This window comes from Peromyscus maniculatus, chromosome 19 (genome assembly GCF_049852395.1).
Source record: "Peromyscus maniculatus bairdii isolate BWxNUB_F1_BW_parent chromosome 19, HU_Pman_BW_mat_3.1, whole genome shotgun sequence".
Classification (NCBI taxonomy): Eukaryota; Metazoa; Chordata; class Mammalia; order Rodentia; family Cricetidae; genus Peromyscus; species Peromyscus maniculatus.
Window position 1 is genome coordinate 48,462,683 of NC_134870.1, and position 23,651 is coordinate 48,486,333.

General features: G+C 43.0%; 1 protein-coding gene across 8 annotated transcripts; it reads left to right on the top strand.

The window, feature by feature from the left end:
* The first annotated feature begins 1,699 nt into the window (after nt 1–1,699).
* Nucleotides 1,700–22,335, top strand: Ctxn3 (cortexin 3). Of its 8 annotated transcripts, none has more exons than XM_042264053.2 (4): nt 1,705–2,473; nt 3,214–3,575; nt 7,367–7,439; nt 11,227–12,391. In XM_042264053.2, the coding sequence occupies exon 4, from the start codon at nt 11,323–11,325 to the stop codon at nt 11,566–11,568; it is 246 nt and encodes an 81-aa protein (XP_042119987.1). In that variant the 5' UTR covers nt 1,705–2,473; nt 3,214–3,575; nt 7,367–7,439; nt 11,227–11,322; the 3' UTR covers nt 11,569–12,391. The 8 variants fall into 8 exon arrangements, 7 of the variants coding, with proteins under 7 accessions (XP_076411402.1, XP_042119990.1, XP_042119987.1 ...); XM_042264052.2 differs by having other exon boundaries at nt 3,225–3,575; XM_006983024.4 differs by having other exon boundaries at nt 3,541–3,575.
* Nucleotides 22,336–23,651: the final 1,316 nt, after the last annotated feature.

Here is a 23,651-nt window from a genome sequence, read left to right on the forward strand (position 1 = left end):
AACTACACCAAGCTAGCTTTTTAAAAATAAAATTGTTTATACCACACAGTATACTTACTTATTTGGTCATTTTTAACCAAGGAGACAGAGAAATGAAAACTATCATCCATAAACTGGCCTGTTTCTCTTGTGTGGATGGAAGAATGCAGAGTGGTGAGCCTATGTCCCAGACTGCTTGCTTTGCCCTCTCCACGCCTCATTTACTGGGAGTTGTGTGAGGCACACTTGGCTTGAGTACCAGAAGGCAAAAGAGAGGCTATGAATAGAGAGATCACCAAAAGAGAACCCCCCAGGGGCCAGGCATCGGATCCTGCCAGTCACTTTAGCCCATGTATTCCAAAATGAGTGGTCAGCCACGTCCAAAGCCGCCTTGAGCAAAGAAAACGAACCCTAACGGAGTTCATCTGCTTGAGGCAGTGAGGAGCCTTGCGATCCTGTGAAATCGGGATCAGCAGAGACGTGAGGACAGAATGCCAGTGTCTGTGGGATCAGCACTGAAGGCGAGGTTAGAAAATGGAACTTAGTGGAAGTGGGCTTGTCAGTCGGGGAGCTCGGCGACCATCGCTAGACATTGGCTTCCTCGGGCTCTGATTAGTTAGCCTCCCAGAGCCGTCTAGTGTACAGTTTTAATAAGCTTCGGCAGGAACCTAGAACCCATATTGCCTCTGCATCCTGAGATCAGTGATGACACACATGTACCATCACACTTGGCTGTTCACACATTTTTTTTTTTCCAATACAGAATCCAATAATAAGAACAAATGATTATGTTTGGAAGATTTTGAAGAAAGAGCAACAATTTACTTAATTTTGTTTTAAAAACGTAATCAGAGTCAGGAAGAAGCACAATAATAACCAATGTATATGAGTGTGCCCCTGATGGCTTATGAAGCCTTTTTTCCACACCCACTGTCTATATCTTTATGGAAAAATATTTCATAGGACGGAGAAAAGAGGACTGCAGATCGAAGACCCTCAAGGATGATGCTTGAAATTAGGATGTAGGCCATGTCCTTAAAGTAGATTTTTTTTTAACTAACAGGAGCCCAAGATGGTTGTGGTTATTGAGGGACTGAATTCAAATCTCAGGTGGAAGCCTTGAAGTTCCAGTGGTTAAATGGAAGTATAACAGATACAACAATTGGTGTATCAGGAAATCAGCTATCACATCGCAATCCCATGAGGTTGTACAGTGTTCTGAGGTCCCTATTTAAAAACTATACTAAGAAATATAGAAAGAATTCAGAGAAGAGCTTAGCGATTATTAAAGACATAGGGCCGACTGTGAACTATTTCAATGGCATCGGATAAGCTCTTATTGTTTCAGCATTCATGATGATTCCTGTAAAAATAGCTACATGGAGAAAGGAAGAGCTGATTCTGATCATTCAAATTGTGCTTGTCTTCCCAAAAAAACAGCGGAACTTGGCTCTAAGTAGAAGCCCAGAGCTTGAGCACGTGGGTGTTCATTGGCTAATGCCTGACTTTTTGTAGCAAGAACAGAGGGAAAAGAAATATATCAACCCATTTAGTCTAGGTAAGTGGTGAAGGAGTTGGCTTACCCAGAGACTGTCCCCAGGGGTGGGAATTCACTTCCCTGGAGAGTGGAAAACATAGGCCAAGGCTCATCTCTCTAAGGAACAGAGAGGGTTTCAGCCTGTGGAGCCGCTAAAGGACAGCCACGAGTCCTTTCAGATTCCACCTCTCTGTCTGTAGGTTGTCACAGTATCTGAAGACGAGGCCTCTTCTGCAGGGCGAGCCACAGCAAGGCAGGCTGTTTCTGACCCATTACTCTCTGACCACATGGAATGATAAGTACATGAGGGAAGGGTGGGTCAGAATGTTCCCTGAACTGTGCTGTTGGCTCTGCCAGGACAGGCCACACCCTCACTGGCCAGGGTCAGTGGGCTGAAGCAAAAGAGAAACTGTCCGTATCGAATTGTAGCTCTCTGTCAGATTTTATCTATCCTATTGTTTTATAGTGAAGGGGGAAGGGAAGGAGAGAGGGAGGGAAGGAGAGAAGAGAGAGAGAGAGAGAGAGAGAGAGAGAGAGAGAGAGAGAGAGAGAGAGAGAGAGAGAGAGAGAGATCTGGAAAAGGGGGTACCTGCAACTATTTGAAAAGGAAAAGAATTTAAAATCAGGGGGAGAAGCCTTCATATTTTCTTGAGGTGACACTCACCCCACACATTGATTCTAGTATCGGGCCCTAAAATGCAGCCTGGGATTCGGAGAGCCTTGGGGTCCCGGGGCATCCTCAGGTCATTGCCTGATGCACACAGATAAGGCTGTTTTCCCAGGCAGAAGCTCCACCTCAGTCACCCGGGGCTGCTTAGTAATGGAGTTGTCTCCCCAGGGGTGAGGCAGCCAAGCAGACTGGCACAGGGGTGGCTTTGCTATCCTGCAGCCATCCCTCGGTGGTCCTCCCTCCAGCCTGGTGTTGCTGACTGTGCCTGGACTTCAATGCAGAAAGTGGTGAGTTGCCAACCCCGCCCCACCCCCAAACCAAACAAAACCAAAGGATGTGCCTCCTTAAGGATTATGCCGAAGTATTGCCAGAGAAGAGATTTGGGTTTGTTTGTTTGTTTTTTTGTTTTGTTTTTCACTTTAAAAACAAGAATTTCATCCTAAAATACGAAGGAAAATAACTTGAAGATTGTGCCGTGCAGCTAGAATCTAAATCTGACAATAGCTTTCTATTTGATTTGGTTCACCCGGTTTACTTCACCAAGTGGTCTCAGGTGGCCTGTTTCAGGTGGAGGTGGGCTTGCCAAAGCCACAGTTGTCCTGGTTGGCCAAAGAGATGTGATCCCTGGCTACCTCCAGACTAGCCAATTTACAGAGATGGTAAAAAAATATATGATTTGGTTCTTTTTAAGTTTTCCTTTTCTCTCTCTCTCCCACAAATGCTGTTTTCTGTAAGTCATTTTATTTTCTTTAGGGAAGGGGATCTTATTCTCTTAAGTGCTATGTGATGCCCTTGCCTAAAAAGTCTTCCCATTAACTGAGTTGGCCTGAAGGTCATAAACCATAATCAATACGAGGAGGGCTGGTTGCTGCAAGGTGCTAATTGACATCCCCTAAGAGGAACAGTGTCAACAATCAATAAAGGAGACACGGCATAGGTAGATTTATGGCTTTGATTTTGAAAGGGTGCAGGAATACCCAGTGATGCTCTTCCCTGCACTGCTTTTGAATGTTAATGTTTTCTTGAGGATGATTTCAGACTCACTGCGAGGATACTGCCTCTACTCACTGAAGCAGAATCCTCTGAAGAGTTGCTGAGGCAGAACTGAAATCATGGCTTTGCCTCCAAGAAGCAGCTGTAGTGGCCGTTAACGATGCCTCGCGCGGGAGGAAGATGCCCCTTTAACTCGGGGGTTTTAATGGGAAGTTTCTGAGCCTGAGACAACAGCTTTGGAGCTGGGGTGTGCCATCGGCGGCTGCTCCTCGCAGCTACCTCTGTCTCCTGCTTGAACTCAGCCGGGCTGGGAAGAATGGAATGGAGACAGGCTTCTAACTACCTGTAACTGCTTCACCAGGAGATGGATCAAGCAGTTTGCCCAGCCAGATCCAGGTACTTGATCCTAACGGTGTCTTCGAGCTAATTAGATGATTTTTTCTGTAACTTTGTAATTTATGCATGAGCAACAATCACAGATACCTTTTGAGTCTAAGTTCTGAATTTAATTGAACTGTTTAGTCTATTTAATCAGTAGCTAGGGAAAGTTAGTCCAAGAGGGTAAAAATGTAACAGTGACTTTCTTAAAAAAAAACATGCTTAAGTTTATCATGGTTCTGATATTGCATAAAAAAGTAGGAAAACAGGATTTCCCCCCTTTCCTAAGCTGCAGTAAATTATTCTTGAAAACTATATTTGCTCATTACAATATATTTCCCCTTCATTTGAAATGCCCAACCTTCTGAAAGGTAACAAGAATATTTTGTTTACAAGAGAGTATAACTTAGTAATACGTACTCAGTGCTGACTGCCCCCAGGCAGCCTTTTGAGGTATCCCTGCATACTTCTTTTCTACTACAAAACACACAGGGAAAGAGGCAGACAACCGAGAGGTATGAGAGACACACAAGGAAAAAGGCAGAAAACCAAGAATGGGAGGCTCGTGACTTGAAGTTCACAGCCCCACTTGGCTAATGGTGCCTTCCGATTGCCCGGTTATGGTCTGGGTGACCGCATGGTCGCTCTCCGATGTTCTCGGCTGGGCTGCAACCTTGCCTTGTAGTCTCTTGAAAACTCTCTCAGCAGGTGTTAGGAGGAAGATGATGTCCAAAAAGAACTACAGAGGAGACTGGGGCTCTGGCTAAAGAGCCATGTCCCCTGATGACCCAGAGGTGACAAGCAGTAGTGACAGGGTCCACTCCCAAATCCAAACAGCCGTGTCTGCAGATTGACTTTGCAGGGACGAGCAGAGAAGAAGCCTTTCAGGGGAGCAGCTGGAAAGGCACTCTGCAGAAGCTGCCTGTTGACATTTGGAGCTGACCAGCTTTGCGTGTTTTTAAAAATATTGCTCGCGAGCTTTCTAGTAGCCTTGAGTATATTTTTCAAGAGTATAAAATAATATTCACCCTCAGCTGTCCTGTGAATTTTGAAGCTGGTGGGGATTGTGCTGGAGCAGGAGGGTTATATTTAGAAAAAAAAATGTTGCCATGTATTTATGTCAACCAAAAGTAAAGGTGGCATGGAGGGATTTAAAATGTATGAAGCACTCAGAAGTCCCAGGATATGTTTACCTGGAGCTCTTGGAAGATCACCTGGACCATGAATGACTTGAATTTCTATGAAACATTTTGCATCGTTTTGTGTATACACAAGTATGTGTATACTGTTCCCTGGGATAATATGCAGGGTTTCTGAAAGAGCCACACGACAGTGACTGGGTCACAAGGACACTCTGGTAGTTACAGATCTCATTTCTCAAAAAGCTGTAGTTGTTGGTCTTACTGAGTTAATGAGGAGGCCCATATAGAAGGCTCACTCACCGTTGTAGGAGGTGATGGACAGTACACTCGCCTGGGAGGTTCACATACCTGGAGTAGACGAGTGTGTCAGAGAGAGGCATGTGGGAGAAACTTCAACTCTGTGAGGAAGAATGTGCCTGAGACTTTAGCACAAAAAGGAGAGATTGGGTTACCTCAGGTTATGTGTTACCCGAGTCCTTGCAAATCATGGTCCTGTTTCAGCTGTCTGTTCTTGGGCTATTGCAGAATATTGCAACACTTTAGGTAAGTTTGTCTCTGCCAGACCCTGCAAATTCAGCCCTGCCTACCTGGCCAGCTCCCTTCCTGTTTGTCTAAACAGCCGTCTCCCTGCTCTGCCAGGTAAATATAAATGGAGTACATAGGATCTTTTCATAGGACTGAGTGTCCTGTCCCTGCAAACTGGACAAGCCCGTGATTGCTCTTGTTCGATGGATGGGCTGTGTTTACAGCTAGTTTTAAAAACATGTCAACTCGCGAAATTAGACTTCTGGCCTAGATGTTTTAAAAGCTGGGCACGGCAATTATGCGGTTTAGGAGTGCCTAAAACAGAGATGGCATTGCTCAACTATGAGACCATTAACAGCGGAGGGATGAGACTTTCAACTCATCCTAACACAGCATCGGGGAGGAAGGGGGGATGCTGCTCTGTGGGAAACTGGACAGTTTATTCATAACTCGCCGTGCCTTTGTGTGCTATATTTACATAACAGAAACTAGAAATAAATCTCACTTTGCACAAAAATGGCAAAGAGAGAAAACACAATTTCCCTACTGCTTATTTATTGAGCACCCAGAACGTGCCAGGAAGAGCTGCCAATGGACTACAGCTGTCGCACCCACCACCACCACAGTACATTCCAGGAGGGTAGGCATTTGAGCCCTAAGTGTGAGGCTCTAAAATCAAGGGTCAGTATACATTTCTGCAGAGCAAGGTAACAAATGCACTTGGCGGAGTGTGTCTCTGCCCCTTTAGAAATAAGAAATGTGTTGTGGCTCTAAGATATACTTTGCTCATAAAAAAAAGTATTTTTCCCTTTTGGTGAAATTGCATAATGAGATGCAAATTAGATAAAATGTCCAAGGGCTTCTAGCCTTAGAAGGGTGCCTGTTGACATTAATAGTCTCCATGTAAGACATTAGGATTCGGTATATTGTAACAGGCTGAAATTCTTCAAGAGGCAGATTATGTAAGAATGATCTCTTCAGTAGCAGGGTAGTTGCTTATGCCTGGATGATTGTTTTATTGTATTTTGGACCCCACCCATCAGCAATGAAGCCAAGAAAAACCGAAGAGCCAAGTAACTAACAGCTTTTCAAATAGTAAGATCTACGACTATTAATGTGTCATGGTGACTTGAACTGTCTGTGATTCTTTGAAGCAAGACCTGTTTTTAACGCGGTGATCTCATATCTCAGCTCAGCGGAATGACATGTGTTTTTTATCCCCCCCCCTCCATTGACTCAGTTAGCTGGAACCTTGCATTTTGAATTCAGTTTCCTGGACTATAAAGGGGCCAGAAATTTGAGCCAATCTATACTCAAACAGGCAGTGACCCCCAGATTGACAAGGAATTCCTCAGGCTCCTGTTGCATACTAGGGAAGGAGGCACACACCGTGGGAACTTGTCCCGGGAAGTGTCTGGAGGCAGAGCAGGAGACACCATCTTTGGTAAAGAAGAGCTGTGTGGACTTAGCTGATGAAGACTCTGAGAACAGAGAGAAAATACCCTTATGCAAAGAGGGGGGAGTGTGCACTGTGAACAGAACCCGGGGATGTTGGGGTTGTTCTAGGAGCTGTTCTAGGTGAGCAAGCAAAATCAGAACATTGTCCCCAGGTGTCCCTAGACTCCATCACCGGGGACTTAACTTTGACCAGTGTGTTGGCCATTTTACTTGAAGTCAAATGTGATTTGATGTTTGCTCCATTTCAAACAGGGAAATAAATCAGTATCACAGAAGACTCCATTGCTGTAACATTTACCGCCCTGTGGTCCAGGAAACATCAGAACATCCCATCCCCTGGGAGTCCATGGCCTGTAGGCACTAGGGTACCTGAGTCTCTGGGAGATGGGGGTGGGGTTAGATTTGGGATGAACAGAACGCAGTGCATAAGAAGGACAGATAAACAAAGGGAAGGACTCTTTGCCATTACTAAGATGAGAGAGTGGCTGACCGTGAGAACGGGCTTGATTCAGATGGGCTGCTTCCGCAGTGTGCCAGAGGAATTCAGGGTACTTCCTACTTGGTCCGTTTCCGGGACTCCATGGAGATTGACTTGAGAAAAGGGGCGTGTTATGTAATTTCCCGTGGCATCTTTGAGTTGAGGTTTTATTGCATCAGTATTAAAATTAGACTTTATTTCTTGAGCATACACCATTGGACCTGGCAGAGAGAAGACACAGATGCTCCAAATGATGAGGAAAGCCCACCAGACACTGTTGTGAGTAACCGTGGTTCTTCTTCCTCCTTAAAATAACTGCCATGTGCTGTTAGTAAGCCTTACAGTGGTCCTGCCAAACTCTTCTGGAATGATTTGTTTCCCCAGATGTCTCAGTTCATTTAAAGAAAAAAAAAAGGTTTCATTATTTCTGTTCATAAAAGAAAGATTTCATTATTTAGTTAAAAATAATACTGAACGTTCTGTAAGAATAATTTTTACTGAAACGGGGGCATTTTACTTTAAGACGGGCTTTTAACAATTATGTGTCTGGATATTTGGGAGTTGGGTTTGTTAAGTGATGAAGTTTAATTCTTCATTCTCTGTCTTCTGTCCGGTGTTTCCTTCAATTTAAACATGCTGTTGAACATTTGAAATCTATAAATTACTAATTAGCTGATTGCAGGCTTCAAATTAAGCATCCTCTTTGAGAGAGTTCAATGGACTCTAAGTGAACTTGTGAAGTAGTTGGCATTTGTTTCTGGATCTCTCTGGCCCCTGATCCCTTTGTAACCATCTCTTCCCCACCCACCATTTACCCATCTGCCACGGCGCCGCCGCGCCCCCCCCCCCCCTGCTCTTCCGTGTCCACATCGCCCCTTAGGGATCTTGGCCCATCCTCTGCATTTCTTTACACCCTGTCTCTTGCATCTCTTCCTCGTTCTAGTGGGGACAAGTCTCATAGGAAAACGACTGCTCATGGGGTTCACGTATCATTTCTTTTCTTTCTGAAATATTAACTTGGTAAGAAGATTTGGTTATTTGACCCACATAGGTTATTTTAGTAAGAACTTGCTCTCGGTGGTATTGCAATTCACAATGTGTTACTAAGTTTTCAAAATTCTTTCACTTGCATTTTCTTATTGAATTGGTGTCAGTCTATCTGTCTATCATCGTTGTCTACCTATATGCAGCCTTCTCTAAGGTGTCAGGCTTTAAACGAGGATTAACCAGATTTTTGCCTCTTGCCTATTTCTTCCTTCCCTTTTTTCCTCTTCCTCCCTCCTCCCTTCCCCCTCCCTTCCTTCCTGCTCCCACCCTCTTTCTTCTTGCAGGGTGGGAGGCTGAGGTTCTAGGGATAGACAGGGCCTGACTAGGTGATCTGCCACTGAACTACATCCCCAACCGCCTTTTGCCTTGTAGCCAGCAAAGGGTAGCAAAACCACAAATTAAAACTGACTATTAAGCCACCACAATAGTTAGGTTGTGAAGAAGTGAAGCATCAAGGGTCTTTCCCAAGGAGACTGAGGGGGATGAGGGGCAGGCAATCTGAGGAGGAGTGAGGCTACGTCCTGGGGGTTCCTGTAGGGCTGTTCATTGCGGCAGACACTGAATGAACAGCACACCTGTTCGTGGTCTTGAGTGATGGGTAGAGCCTAAGAAACATGAAACACTGATCCAGGGAAAAGTGATTGCCATTTGCCCCATTTGAAGAAGGTCAAAGAAAATAGATCAAGATGGCTCCCCATTTCTCAGACACCAGCAGTGGGAAAAGGGATGGAGCCTGAAGAAGGCTTTGCTGCTCTGGTTAGCCAGCTTGTAGCTCAGGCTTCACCTCCCAGGCCTGCAGGTTCTCTCTCTGGTTCTCCCCTGATTTTTTTTTTTTGACATCACAGATCCCAGATATCCTTAATTTTACAAATTTATATAATTAGCTCTCTTTTCTTTTCCTGCACTTACTTTTTGGATTGTGCATTGTTTTCATAAAATAAATCCATGAAATGTATACTCTGCTCTGTTGAGAATAAAGGAAAAGATGCTGATTTCATTGGGGCCAGAGGAAAACGAGACACAGAATGAGATTCTAGGGAATAGCAAGGACAGCAGGGGCCACAGGGAAGGGGGCCCATAAGACAGGAAAAGGCGAGAACGAACATGCCAGGGACAGTGGAGACATGCGCTCATCTGCCATCGTATGGCTCTCCCTCCTGTTTGTCCTTGGATAATTTTATATTTGCAGTGATTAAGTCCAATGTGGATATTTTTTTCTGTGGCTAGAGATGACCCTAGTCTGTTATGATAAGGAAATTGCATCGGAGGCTTTAGCTACTGCCCTGCCCTCTTCTTCCCGAGACCCAGTGAGAATTAACTCTAAGGCCAGGAGGATGCTTTAAAAACAAGCGAATTCAAGCCAAACCCAGTCCATCAATATCCCCTGTATTTCTAAAGGGCTTATTTCTTTTTAAAACACAGTTAAGTTTTATCTCAACCTTTCTTCAAAGGAAGCATGAATCATGAATGAGACTCGCAACGATTCCAGCATTCAAGAAAAGAAAATGAAAGTGTTAGAGCTAAAAAGGGTCCATTACCCCCAAACTGGTAACTTCATCCTCCCAGACAATGATAGTTATCCCCTTTATAAACCTATTTTTAAGTAGGGATTTTATTTCATATTTGTTGATGTGTCAAATTCCATGTACTCTGCTCTTCTGATGACTAATGGTGTACTAAAGGTGATGATTGGAAGTGAACTGAAGAAGCATTGTGCTGATCCTTTAGAAATAATTTCTCTTTTTATTTGGTTGCTTACTTTCATTGAGGATAATTTCTGTGGAGTCATATTCATTTCTATAGCTATCCCCTCTGTTACATATTTTATCTTACAGAAAAACTAATAAGCAGTATGTCATATCATTTTCAATATGATTTTGTCTAGTATGCATGCTTTTCTTTACAAAACTTAAGTTGATTTAGTGTAGTACCTGCAGATTTTAATTACCTTTCTGTATTCTGCTATTTGCATTTAAAAGCAAATAGCAATATTTAAATGCCTCAATTTTTAACAGTGAAATGTAATAGCCCTCTCTCTCTCTCTCTCTCTCTCTCTCTCTCTCTCTCTCTCTCTCTCTCTCTGGAATGGTGTTAAGTGATAGGAAGCCACCGTTGAGAAAGCCGTCCTTTTAGTTGTAGTAGATCAAATTCATCTCCCTTGCTCAATTCTCCAGGTCCTCCCCAGGGTCAAGTATTGAACCTGGTCTTTGTGTTTTGAAGAACAAAGATAAAACACTGTCCTTGATGGTTTAGGAGTCTACAGTACCCCTTTTCCCTCAGCTCAGGTAGCAGAAAGCCGAGTCTCTTAGTCCTGTCTGAAGTGAAGCAACACTTTGTTTCTTCTTCTTCTTTGTATACTTTTCAAATGGTTTTCACAGGCGTTCATCTTTATCACAGTACTGAGAGATATGCAGGCAATTCTGAATGCATTTTCACAACTCACTGACCTCTCTAAGGTCCCACATTCAACAGCAGAGAGGAAACCAGAATCTGAAGCCCAGAGTCCAATGTTTCTCTTGAGAGTTTCTGTATTAAACACCTTTTCCGGTCTCAGTTTTTTTCCCACTGGGGTTGTAGAGGTCCCTGCTTTTGTGACTCATGGATGTCAAGAGGATCACAGTGCTGGTACACAGGTGTTGCTCAACCACTGATTGGCAACATTGTCATAATGGTGTGAGAATAGCATTACTGTGTGAAACTGAAAGCGTCCTGGGCAGAGAGGCTGCACATTAAGCTAAGGGCCCAAGTTGAAGACAACATTGTATTGCATGTGTATCTTCCTTGTTGTGTTTGCATTCTCTGCTCATCCTTCCTGGTCCCAGGGGGCCATCCTAAGGACGATCTGGTAATTTTATGCAAAGGGGCTACATTATTCTCTGGAATTATACAGAAGTAAGTCTCTCTGGTGTAAAGGGAAGTTGGCTTATAGACTGCACCTGAGAAGAAAGGCTGGGACTCAAGAGAAGGAGGTTCCATTCTGATAGTTACTGCCTCTTCTTTCCTTTCTTTCTCCCTGAAGATAACACAGCCTCTCCAGGGAGCAGCCACCATGATCTCTGCAAACTGATGATGGAAGAGAGGGGAACCGGGAAATTCTGTGCTCTGGAGTCTCTGAATGATGGATGGAGGACAGCCCATCCCTTCACCCCTGGTACCCTTTGGGAACGCATCAGATTCTAGCATGTCTCTGGAACAGAAAACAACATTTGTTTTTGTGATTTTGTTGTTTATCTTTTTGGGCATCCTCATCGTCAGGTGCTTCCGGATTCTTCTAGACCCATATCGGAGCATGCCAACCTCAACCTGGGCTGATGGTCTTGAAGGCCTAGAGAAAGGGCAGTTTGATCATGCCCTTGCTTAGCAGGGACAGAGTAGGCTGCCCTCCTAAGGAGGCAAAGTGCTTTAGGTCTGAGCGAAGCTTCCTTTTCATTAATGTTCTCAACAAATCAAATTTTAACCATCTCTGGTCCTAAGGCAATGATCCATTATTTCATAGCCATGCTATTGTGTCTCATTTGAGGATAATGAAAAGTTTACATTACCGACCCCCAAGTAGGAAGGAACAGACATTTGTGTTTACTCAATGAACGATTGTTGTTGAAGATGTGATTGGAAAACCAAGAGCACCGAAACTAGACTTTGCCATCAACCGAAGCAATCTGTGATCAGAACAGAGAACAAACAATAATAGAAACTCTGATCGGAGTCAGGATCAAGCAGAGAAGAGATCACCTTGCTCAAATCCCGTGTCTCATTTTTATTTCATGCACATTTAGGTCCTGGGCAGTGAAGAAGCCAGTGCAGAGACAACCACAATCGGGTAGTGCTAAGCACTGGGAGCACTAAGAAGCAATGGTAGGCTTAGGAAAGATAGTTATTTACTTGGTAACTCTGGATGAGAATGTTATCATTGGGAAATAATATTAAACTCAAAAGTCTACAGAGTTTTGAAATGACTAGGCCTAATTCAGTCTCTGTATTCCTATGTCTAACACATGTAGATGCACTGATGTATAGTTTGAATTTATTGTCTTTACATTTCTGATGAAACTAAAGGGTTACAAGTGCAACTTCAAGGTTTTGTTTTTAAAGGAAGTTGATTGCTTAGCGAGAAGACTATGGTTATAAGAGGCGTATGTGTTTATATCTGTATATGGTTATCAAATAAAAGTTTTCAAAATGCAGCAAGCTATCCTCTCATTTTGCTGAGATAAATGTGCTGCTGCTGGTGTGTGGTACTGAATGGGTAACATCCTCCCAAAGGAGAAGAGAGAGCAGGAAATGTCATCTCATTCACCCCACTTCCTTTGAAGGGTGCCTACAGATTACCCAGCATGATTCAGCCTATTCGAAAGGGAGATGTAGGAGAAAAAAAGGGGGGATCCAGGAAGGAGCAGGGGTTCCAAGAGAGGGAGATTAATACTCTCAATGTGCATGCATGAAAATGTCACAAGCCTAGAGAGATAGTTAAGTGGGAAAAGTCTGTGACCCATTGTTGAAATGACACCTCAGAATCATCTGGGGGGAACTTAATATATATCCTGATTTGTATTATAAATGTCCCACATGGTAAGAATCTGTCAAACAATATGGAAGAATATAAGAAGTTATAGCAGTCTCGGGAACATAGTAAGTTTGAAGCCAGCCTGAACTACATGATACCCTATATGAAATAAATAAACAAATAAAATGAGTAACTCTCAACAGTCTACCTGAGATTCTCCTAACACCTCAGTTTCTCTTCTGGAGAAACTGCAGTCTTCCCTCCCAGGGCTTGAGTCTATAGATTTGAGTTAATGAACAATGATTCAGAAGATAAAACATGGGTAGTGATGGATATGAGCTGAAACAGTCAGGGAAGACAGCGTTCCAAGAGACTCCAGTCTGGTAATTACTCCAGTGTGGTAATTCACATCTGGGCTGTTGGTACCAAGCCTTATGCAGTGTAAGTTATTGTTTTGACAGAATCTAGAACTTGACCTATGAGGACAGAGGTGTCGTGGATGTGTTCAAAGAAGGGGAGGAGAACAGGCTGTAGAATAAGGAGATGATGGTCTGAGTGAGGAAGTTTGGGCTGGGAGGTCTGGCTGGAGTAGACAGTGGAGAGGCAGTTATCCTTGTGAAAGACACTGGTCACAGTGAGAGTCACCGCAGATTCATAATAAGGAAAATGACATGAAGCCCCTTGTGATAATCCTAGTTTCTGCTCCCTTCCTTGGGGCAACCCCAACTTCTATTTCTATAAGGGAAATAGAAATACCCACCCACCCTCTTTGATGCCTCTGAGCCCAGGCATTGCCTGTGAGCCCACTGGGTCTCCCCAAGCCTGCTCTTCTAGCCTTTCTCCCTTTCTTACCCACTCTATTTTTTCCATTAGATTACAACTCCTTATTCTATTGCCCTCACTGAGTTCCCATCCCCATCCTCTGACCATGGCAAGGGTACCACAAGTGATTTAAAAAAAAAGCTTTGGGCTCTTCAGAGTAAATTGATCTCTGAGACATGCTCACTCATAATTACTCTCAGCTCCCTGGGGTCAGATGCAAATGTCAGGCAAGCCTCTCTCCCCACCCCACCCCTGCCTTTCCGGTTACAGGAGTTACAGGGCAGCATTGCCTATCTAACAAGATATTTATAATGAGATGACCTTTATCATGTAGCTCTGCATCTCAGAACGGGGAAAAATGTTTTCCAAGGTCACTCCAGATTTGCTTTTTGATTCAGAAAGAAACACAGCAATGCCATTTGTAGTCTGAGCTCTAAATTACAAAGCCATGGTTTATGTCCTTTCTGACACCTCAAGTTTCAGATCAGCATCTCTTCCTCCAAGAACCCTCTTAAAGTGTAGACAGGCATAAAACATGTTTAACTTAAAATATGAAGGAGATGAACTCAATCCCTGCTGGTGGATTCATAAGCTTACCAGTATGGGGAATTCTATTTTCAAGGGTTAAAGCTGTGGGAAGATACAAAATTTCAGGAGGCAGAAGCTAGATTCTGCAGATATTTATATATGTAGAAAAAAAATCTACACAAATTTCCTTTTTATTGTCCTCACTGCATGGTGTGATACTCAAACACCTTCAGATTTTAAGTATATTGATGCATTTGCTATGGTGAAAAAAAATTCCATAAATAATTAAAACACGAACCTTGTAGTTTTAGAACGTCAATTTTCAGAATTGATGTATAAAATATATGGAAACTTGATTATTTTAGAGAAGTACTGTAAGCCCCAAAGCACTGGGTAAAGTGAGAGGTAGATGTTTCATTTATTGATTTATAATGCCGTTTCCAGAAATGGTGCCCAAGACACTGGGCACACACAATCCAGGGTCAAACTGGCCTGTGCCTCAAGGGATTATTTGCCTGAAAAACAGTCCTCTAAGCTTTGTCTGTACATCTTGTTTCTGAACAAGGAGCAGTGAAATTTCCAGGCAAGCGTCCACTCTGTAGACATGAGCCCTTCCTATGCCACAGTCTCTCTGGCTGTAAGAACCAGGACCCAGCAGGTCTGGGGCCCCTTCCAAGGTGCTTTTTGTTGTTCTTTGTGTGTTTGTTTTTAGTATTAGAGTGCCCTGCTGGATTTATTGTAGGGCAGAAATTTGTTCCAGTTTCCTGCTACAAATGAATACTCATGCCACATCCCAAAGAGTCACAAAATCCTCTAAGATCCGCTATCCCACAGGCTTTCACAATATCCAGATTGATGATCCTGTAAATATACTGGTTAGAGGTGGAAGACTTTCATTTAAAGCTTGTTTCAAGAGAGAGTTCCCCTTCTCTCCCAAGCCCTGACATCAACCCCAGAATGCCCAGCTTATTCCTGTTTTGAAGGAAGCAAATTTTCAGGGGTTCTTGGAAACCACAAAGAAAGATGGTTGTTGCCCATCCCGGGAGTCCCGCTTTACACATAAAAAGGCAGGGGTCCCATGGCAGGACCACAGGCACAGGATATAAAGTTCACCCTTATCTCCAGCTTCCTGTCTTTCACTTTTGCTCGTGGGTCTGGTTCTATCATTCTCTACTGCTTAGCGACACGTCACTTAGTCTGTGTGTTACCCAGAGCTATCCAGACAAAAGGACCAGCTAATAAACCCATGAGTAGAAATATCCCTTTGCTGATTGACCAGAACGTTACAATTTTAGTTTCTTTCCCCAGCACGGAAACGCTTGTTTTGGAAAAAGAAATCCCTTAGCTGAGGTATTATTTTTAAATATCCTGAAGCTTAGGTGTCAGCATCATTTCCAGTTAGATTTCAAGAGATTCTTTAGAAAGATGCTGCCTTAAAATACAGGCTAATCAATCTAGGATAAGGCTTCAAGGTTTCTTTAATCCAAAGAGACTTCTGAGCTGTTTTTCTTAGCGGAAGGGGCAGGACAGACAAGGAAGACTCCAGCAGTGTTCACAGAGCCTGTGGCTACTACTGCCCCGTCCTTGGGTCATCAAAGGGAAACCTGGGTGCTCTGGGGACCAAGCCAGAGCTTCAGAACACGTACCGTCCAGAAGTAGCTCGAGTTTGAAAGCAGACTTTATCCTTCTCTGTTCTGCCTTTTTTTTTTTTTTCTTGGCTGCAGCCATCCCTCCCCCGGCCACCTCAGCTGAAGTTTGCTTTCAGCAGTCGAGTGGCGCGTGAGCAACTGCAGTCTGAAAATATTACATGGAAAATTCCAGAAGTAAACAGAGAGATAACCTTCGTATCATTTTTTAAAAAGTCATATGTCGCTATAATTATTCTATCATTCTTGGCCCTTTAATGGCCCTAATTTATAAATTAGAATTTATCACGGGCGTGCAAGCACAGGAAAAAACTTCAGTCTGTGTGGGATTTAGGACTACCTGGGGCTTTAAGCTTCTATTGCGGGGGGTCTTTCTTCAATATGGGGGTATTACTGTACTTTGCTCCCCTCTCTCCTCTGCTAATTTGAGTGCAGGAAGAAGCCTACAAAACTATTAAAATTTCTCTATTACATGCATTTTCCCCCCTTAATGACCAGTGACAAAGGACAGGCTGGCTTCTTCCTGACCTCACCTGACTTCTTAAGGCATCCATTGCATTTCTTTTCTTGATCTGCCTTGTATAAAGTGCACCCTCATCAGCTGGTCTGTCTCTTCCTGTGCTGTCCATCAGTGGATGTTGCTCTGCATCTGGAACGACAGAGGTTTCTATTATGTTTTCCCGTGACTGCTCTCAAGATGCAGTCACTCCTGAAATTCTACACTCTGCAGGCCTGTATTTCTGAGTGTTTTCTGGCAAGGGGAGGGGAAGATGATTTTCTCTGTGAAGAGGTTCGCTTTGAGATGGTATCTATTCCTCCAAGGAAAACGATTGAGCGGGGTGGCCTGCAGCCCGTTATAAGAGACTGGTATTTCCCAAATTCGAGATCTCTCTCTTATCATCAAGCAACCCACTGTGTGTACGTGCACAGTTCCAGACGTCATGAGGTTGTCCTGTAGGAACTGGGCACGGGTCGGGAAGCTACTGCTATTGCATGTCTTTTGTGTCTGATCCAGGAGTGACAGCATGTTCACATGTACGAAACCACGCCAGGCTGACTGAGGAGTCTGCAATTGCTGGAAGTTCTGGTTCTGGCTCCCTAGAACAAATACATCTGGTTTCTTCAATAATGCTTCATGTTGTCAAGTATTTTCAAGCTGTCTCTTGTTCTTATCAAACTTTGGACACCCTCAGATCCATGCTGACTCTAGTATCCAGAAAGGAAAAGAAAAGTCATACATAATTAGTTAGAACTAGTTGAACCAAAACAGACAGAACTTTATTTTATTTATTATTTTTTTTTCTAATTGGAGAAGTGAGAGTTCATGAGGATGATGTCATCTGGCATCTATTCTAACAAACCTCTAAAAAAAAAACATAGTCAAGATATTACAGGAAAAGATAACTTCCCCAAAAGTGGCTGTTAAACTAGTGTCCAACTCTATTACAGTTCTGTTTGGGTCTTTTGAGTTTGAAGTCTTTGCGTTATTATCACTGGTAAGCTGAACTGTGTCTCTTTCTCAATAAAGTGAAAATCTTTTAAAAGTTAATTTGTTCTTTGACAATTTCATACACATGTGTAGTGCATGCTCCTCTGCAGCCCACTGCCACATTTTTTTTGTTGTTGTTGTTATTCTGAAAACCACTTGTACAGTTGCCCAAGATTAAAGGGTCCTTTGGCCAGCCACATATCAGCTGTCTTACATAGAACTGTAGCATGAATCTTAAAAGGTCTTATTAATAAAAACAAACCCAGGGCCAGATATTGTGGTGAACGTTGAAAGATCAGAGAGACAGAACCAGCCACAGCTAACCTCACCTTGCCAATTCCTCAGCTGATCTTGTTTCCTCAAACTGAAAGCTTCTGAGTCCTCATCCAAATGGATCTCAGCTGAACTCCTGCTAGAAGCCTAAAAGCTTAACAGACTTAAAAGCATAAGTCCTCGTGCCTTATATACCTTTCTGCTTCCTGCCCTCACTTCCTGGGATTAAATTCGTGTGTCACCATGCCTGGCTGTTTCCAGTGTGGCTTTGAGCTCACAGAGATCTGGATGGATCTCTGCCTCCAGAATGCTAGAATTAAAGGTGCGTGTGCCGCCATTTTCTGGCCTCTATGTCTGTCTAGTGGCTGTTCTGTTCTCTGACCCCAGATAAGTTTATTAGGATGCACAATATATTGGGGGACATAATATATCACCACATAGAATACCATAAGCCGTTAAGCTTTTCTCCTTCTCTGAAGTAGACATTTATGCCCCCAACACACAAGATTGCACCCTCACCCCACTCAATACCCATCCCTATTCAATAACTCCATACTATTGCTGGGTGGAGTTGTGCATCCCAGTGCAAGAACTGAATTTCTTCTTCCCAAATTCAATTATATCCCTCTTGCTCCATTGTCTGAACCTCCTCATAACTTGATTTACCCTGGTATTCATTGTGCCCTTATCTATGTATCTGCTCCAGGTTTGGCTCAGCAAGCCATCTATATACCATTCACATTAATGATTAAATCCTGAAAGAAGGGGAGGGATAGGGGAGGGGAGGTGGAAAGAAGGAGAGAGAAAGTGAGATAGATAGATAGATAGATAGATAGATAGATAGATAGAGACTCACCCTGTGAGAAACTCCAAGGAGATGCTCACAGAGGGAGCCCTAAGGAACATGAAGACTTACCTAAAACTTTCAGCACACAGAAGACAAGGAAGCCACCTAAGCAACATTTATGTACTGTCCTAGTGAGGGTTTTTATTGCTGTAAAGAGACACCATGACCATGGCAACTCTTATAAAGAAAACATTTAATTGAGGGGGCTCACTTACAGTTGAGAGGTTCAGTCCATTATCATCATGGTGGGGAGCATGGTGGCATGCAGGCAGACATGGTGTTGGAGTAGGACCTGAGAGTCCTACATCTTTCATGGAACAGGAAGTTGATTGAGACACTGGGCAGTATCCTGAGCATAGGAAACCTCCAAGTCTGGCCCCACAGTGACACACTTCCTCCAACGAGGCCAAATCACTCCAATAAAGCCAACCCTCCTAATAGTGCTGCTCCCTATGAGATTATGGGTGCCAGTGACATTCTAACAACCACACGCACCTTTCAGAGCTCAGGTAACACGTCATGGATTCAAACTGGACAGTGGGATAGATAGCACAGACAACACCTAGGGACTCTGCCCACATTAGCTTGGCCTCATACACCACTGTGTCTCCCTGTAATTCTTGTAAAATGTGGGGGAAATCTGATGGCAGGGGCTATCAGTCATGTGTGAATCAGCTCGAGATAGCTCAGGCAGAGACTGAGGAGACGCCAGGGACTCCCGCATCCTGAGTTCACTAGGTTGATCAGCATTCTATGTGGAACTAGGTGGCAGGCTTCTTAAATTCATTTCAGGACCTGGGGTGTGCTGTTCAGCAAGACCCTGAGCTCAATCTGGAGAGAAAAACAATCAGTTTCTCCCAGGCTCACTTTGGTAAGTTGTAAATTGAGAAGTCTGGGTTAGTTTTCAAATTCCTTTTACTTTCCGAGGAAACATTCATAGCGAGGACTTTGGGGACCATTTACTGAATGCAGTGTGAGAGGGGCTTGAAGAATTCCCCATGTGCCCTCATCACATCCTGTGTGGAGTCGCACGAGGATTTGAACTCACTTTGCTGCCTGTGCTTCCCGAGCTGTGGAACAGGCCCAGAGATGAGGCCAGTGGAGGAGGCCGCAGAAACAAGGAAAACTCAGGAAATAAAATCTAACACGGAATTGAATCAACATTCTGTTACAGCCATTTTCATCATTGTTACGATCAATAAACCACCTGAGAGAGAGAGAGTTGTTGTTTTTTTAAGACTGAAAAGCAGCTTTTGACAAGGATCGTGGGGGGGTTGATTAGCATGCTTGTCTGTTGTATCTTCTTTTGCACAAACGCCCAGCTTGTTTGCATTTAGTTTCTAACCCTCACTATTTATTTTGTGACCTTGGGAAATCAATTAACATTTTTATATCTAAATTCTTCATCCTGAAACGGGCATAAATGGGGGCTATGCAGATAATCCAGCAGTTAAGAGCCTTTGTTCCTCAAATGGGAGGCCCATCGTTGTGATCCCCACATTCATGTAGAAAGCTAGGTTTAGGTTTGCCCTCAGATTCACCTGTAACCCCTGCCTGTGGGGTAAGGGGCAGAAAGGTTGCTGGGACTTGCTGGCTGCCAGACAAGTATCAGGTTCAGTGAGAGCCTGTCTTAGAGGAATAAAACAAAGCATGATAGAGCAGGATACCCAGTATCATCTCTAGACCTTTTCATATGTGCATAAGCATGCATGCTGCCCAGACTTGTGTGTGTACACCACATACACATACATACATATACACATGAAGTAAATAAACTGGACCTAATACCAATAGCATCTTCTGCTACAGTGATTTATAAGGATTAAATGTGATGAACCTAGCATCTAACGAGCTTTTAGTAAATATTGGCTCAGGAAGTGTTGTGGTGCAGAAGATGCCTCTACACATATATCCATCACAGAAACACCACTATTCAAATATGCTGTCAAATCACGAAGCTCCCTTTAACACATTAGACTCAGAGAGGTAAATGTTATAAAATTGTGCTTTTGTGGTTGCCCCATGTAATTCTCCAAGTTCAGACTGTAACTAGGAAAAAGTGCAGATTATACTTTAAGCTCTACGTCTAAAATAAAATCTTCATCTTTGGAGCTCACACAAACCTCTAGGCATTGAAAGACAAGGCTTCTCTTTTTCATCCCCAAAGCTATCTTTCATCATACTTTTTTTTTCCTCTTACATGCGCCAACTTTTAAAACACTTGGAAGCAGAAAGGATTCACTCGGAGGCTCCTTGCTGCTTTGTGGATGACCTTGGTAATATCAATTAAATCCCTCCATTTCCCCCACAAAATGTGAACAATAAACGGGACTTTTCAGCACATGAATAGGTGACCTTCTGAGTGCTTTAAGCCTTTCAAAAGTATTAAATGCCAGAATATGAATACTTGAAAGTAGTAAACTTCTGTTTGTTGCTCCAGAAGAGTCAAAGTAATTACACCTTTTATTGCTAAAATGAGACGTGCTGTCCAAGTAACAAACTTAGCCTCTGTAGTCCACACCTTCCATGGCAACCCCACAGGCCATATGGTGACTGTGTTTTTGTGGTTTAATCCTGGCCCTTTATAGCCTCTAGCTCTAGGATAAGTAGAGGCAGTTGCTGCTATTTTTAGAGGAAATCTGTTTTAAATAGGGAAAATATTCATCTTGAGATTACCCTCCTCAAAGAGTTTCAAGCCTGGGCTTTCATGGAGGTCACACCACTCTTGTGACTGATTTGTAACTGGAGTCTCAAAGAATTCCGAGCCAGTGAGTCCAGGACTGGAACTTTGTGTTTATCTAAACCTCTCACCAAGGAGGGCAAGCTATGAGAATGACATGTCCTCTAACTTTTGCAAAGGAATCTTTGGCAATAAATCCCGTTGACTCTTTGGAATCAGATAGCACCGCTTGGTACATTGGACAGATTTCTCTGGTGTCAAGTTATTGGCCAACAGCTTTTAGTGGTGAGGTTTCCACGCAGGATGTGCATTTGAGGAGATGCCTACGATGGCAGCATCCCATAAGATATCACCTGGGTTTTAATGGGATAGCCTTACGGGCAACTGCTCCTCAGTGTTAGCTTTCCATTGCTGTGATGAAATGCCTGAGAATACAAATTTATGAAGAGAAAGGATATATTTTGGCTCGTGATTCTGGAATTTTTTGTAAATCGTCATTTGGCTGTGTTCCTTCAGGGTTATGGCAGTCAGTATAGTACAGTGAGGTACATGTGACAAAAGAGACCTGTAGCCAGAAAGCAAAGACACAGACAGAAAGAGGTGAGAGTGTGCATTCCGATATCCAACTTCCTCCATGTAAGCCCCACTTCCTCTCATTAGCTTCCTAGGACATTTAAGATCCAAACCATGGCACACCTTCCCGGCAATGCTTCCCCCTTCAGACCTGCCAATCGCATGCTTTCCCCTCAGCCCATTCCCCTTGGATTCGACATTACTGAGTCATTCCCTAGCTTTGTGGACCATTTAACAGATAGAAATTTCCATAGGGTGAGGACACGGTTCTCCTTCACTTCTTCACTCATTCATTCATCAGCATGCATAATGAACACCTACTGCGTACCAGGCACCATAGCAGGCCCTGTTAACTTTACCAATATATAAACTCTCCTCTTCCTCTCCGGTTTGCATTTCAGTTGGATGCTAAAGAAGTTCAAATGCCAGCTAGTTGCTACTAATAACTTTTGGAGAAGTGAACATTCCTGATAAAAATTTGCCTGAGATGCCTTCAAATTTGTCCTGGGGTTCAACTGACCTTCTAGAAACATTAGTTTTTGTTTGGCTAGTTTTGTGGTAAGCATAATTTTGAATAAATGTGATTGAAATGTGCCAACATTGTGAGCGAGGCAGCCAGATTCTTGAACTACCCAAAGTTTCATTTCATGTAATGTCTTGAAAATGAATTTAAAGAAAATCCATACATTCAGGCCAAATTAAAAACCATAAGTTTTAGAAAAATAAAGAAGTAGTATGATAAAAGGAAAGTGGTCTTGGTGATCCAGACCTCATCTTCCCTATGGAGGAGCCGGGTCTGGGAACCTACCAGGAACCGTCTACACTGCCTGAACTTATGCTCATGTAGAGGACAGGAACTATCTGTAAACAGCTTTAATTCCCTTCTACATGTCAAATATTTAATAGCTACGTTTTACACAGCACCAATGAACTGACTTCAGTAAGATGTCTAAATATCCACTTATCCCCAAGGCCATGAAACACTGGCTATGGTAAACATTCAGGTTGTGAGACTGTATGCTAAGAAATGGGGGGCTCACTACCATCTTTTTTTAATTATAATATTTGGGAGGTAGAGAGATATGTGGGTGTATGGTGGAGATGCGTGCGTGCGTGCGTGCGTGTGTGTGTGTGTGTGTGTGTGAAGTATGCACACATGTTCATGAAACACAGAGGAGGTCACTTTGTCAAATCTCTCTGTCACTGTACATACAACCAGGCAGCAAGTCCCAGCCCCCCTGTTCTTACCACCCACAGTGCTGGGGTTACAAGCGTGTTTACTCACTCCCACATTCTGTGTGGTGTTGGGACTTGAGCTCAGGGCCTCACACTCACAAGTGATCAGCAGACTCTATCTGGAGTCATATCCGAAGATCCCTTTAACTGTGCCTTTCTTTCTTTTTACCTATCCTTTCTCATTTTAAAAATTGCTAGTGGTTCTCTGTAGAGGAATTTTCTTTGGGTTATTTTTTTCTTTCCTTCGGACTAAACTTTACGTTTTAATCATCCGTTGATACATATATAAATATACTTAAAATGGAAAGGTTTTTGTCCCTTTTTACATAATCCCATATATGAGAGATACTCGAAATTCTTGCTTTTCCAGAGTCACACCCTTCTCTTTTCTTCCCCTTCAATTTGAAGTGGAATTTAGTATAATAAACATTTACTCAGTAAGCATATCCAAACAGAAGAATTGCCGTGATGGATTGTTTCACATTTAAACATTCACTAACAAAGACTGGCAAACTCTTTTTCAGTTTAACTCACTAGCTCTCCATGACCAGAAGCCTTTCTGAACTCAACTGTATGGGTGCTTGTATTTTAAAGAGATACATGGGGTCACAAACTCAATCATTTAAACCCTAGTTGATTGGTCTCTATTGTGACTCAAAAAGTTCATGTTCTTAATGGAAAGATTTTGAAAGGAGAGGTGAAATGGATTTTTTTTTAAAGTAAATCTTAAAATCTACACAGAGGCATTTTGTTCAATATCAGAATGCTTTGCATTGTGGATGATGCTTTTTTAGTGCTTTTAGACAGCTGCCTTTGAGTATTGTGGATTTAATGATGAAGGATTTC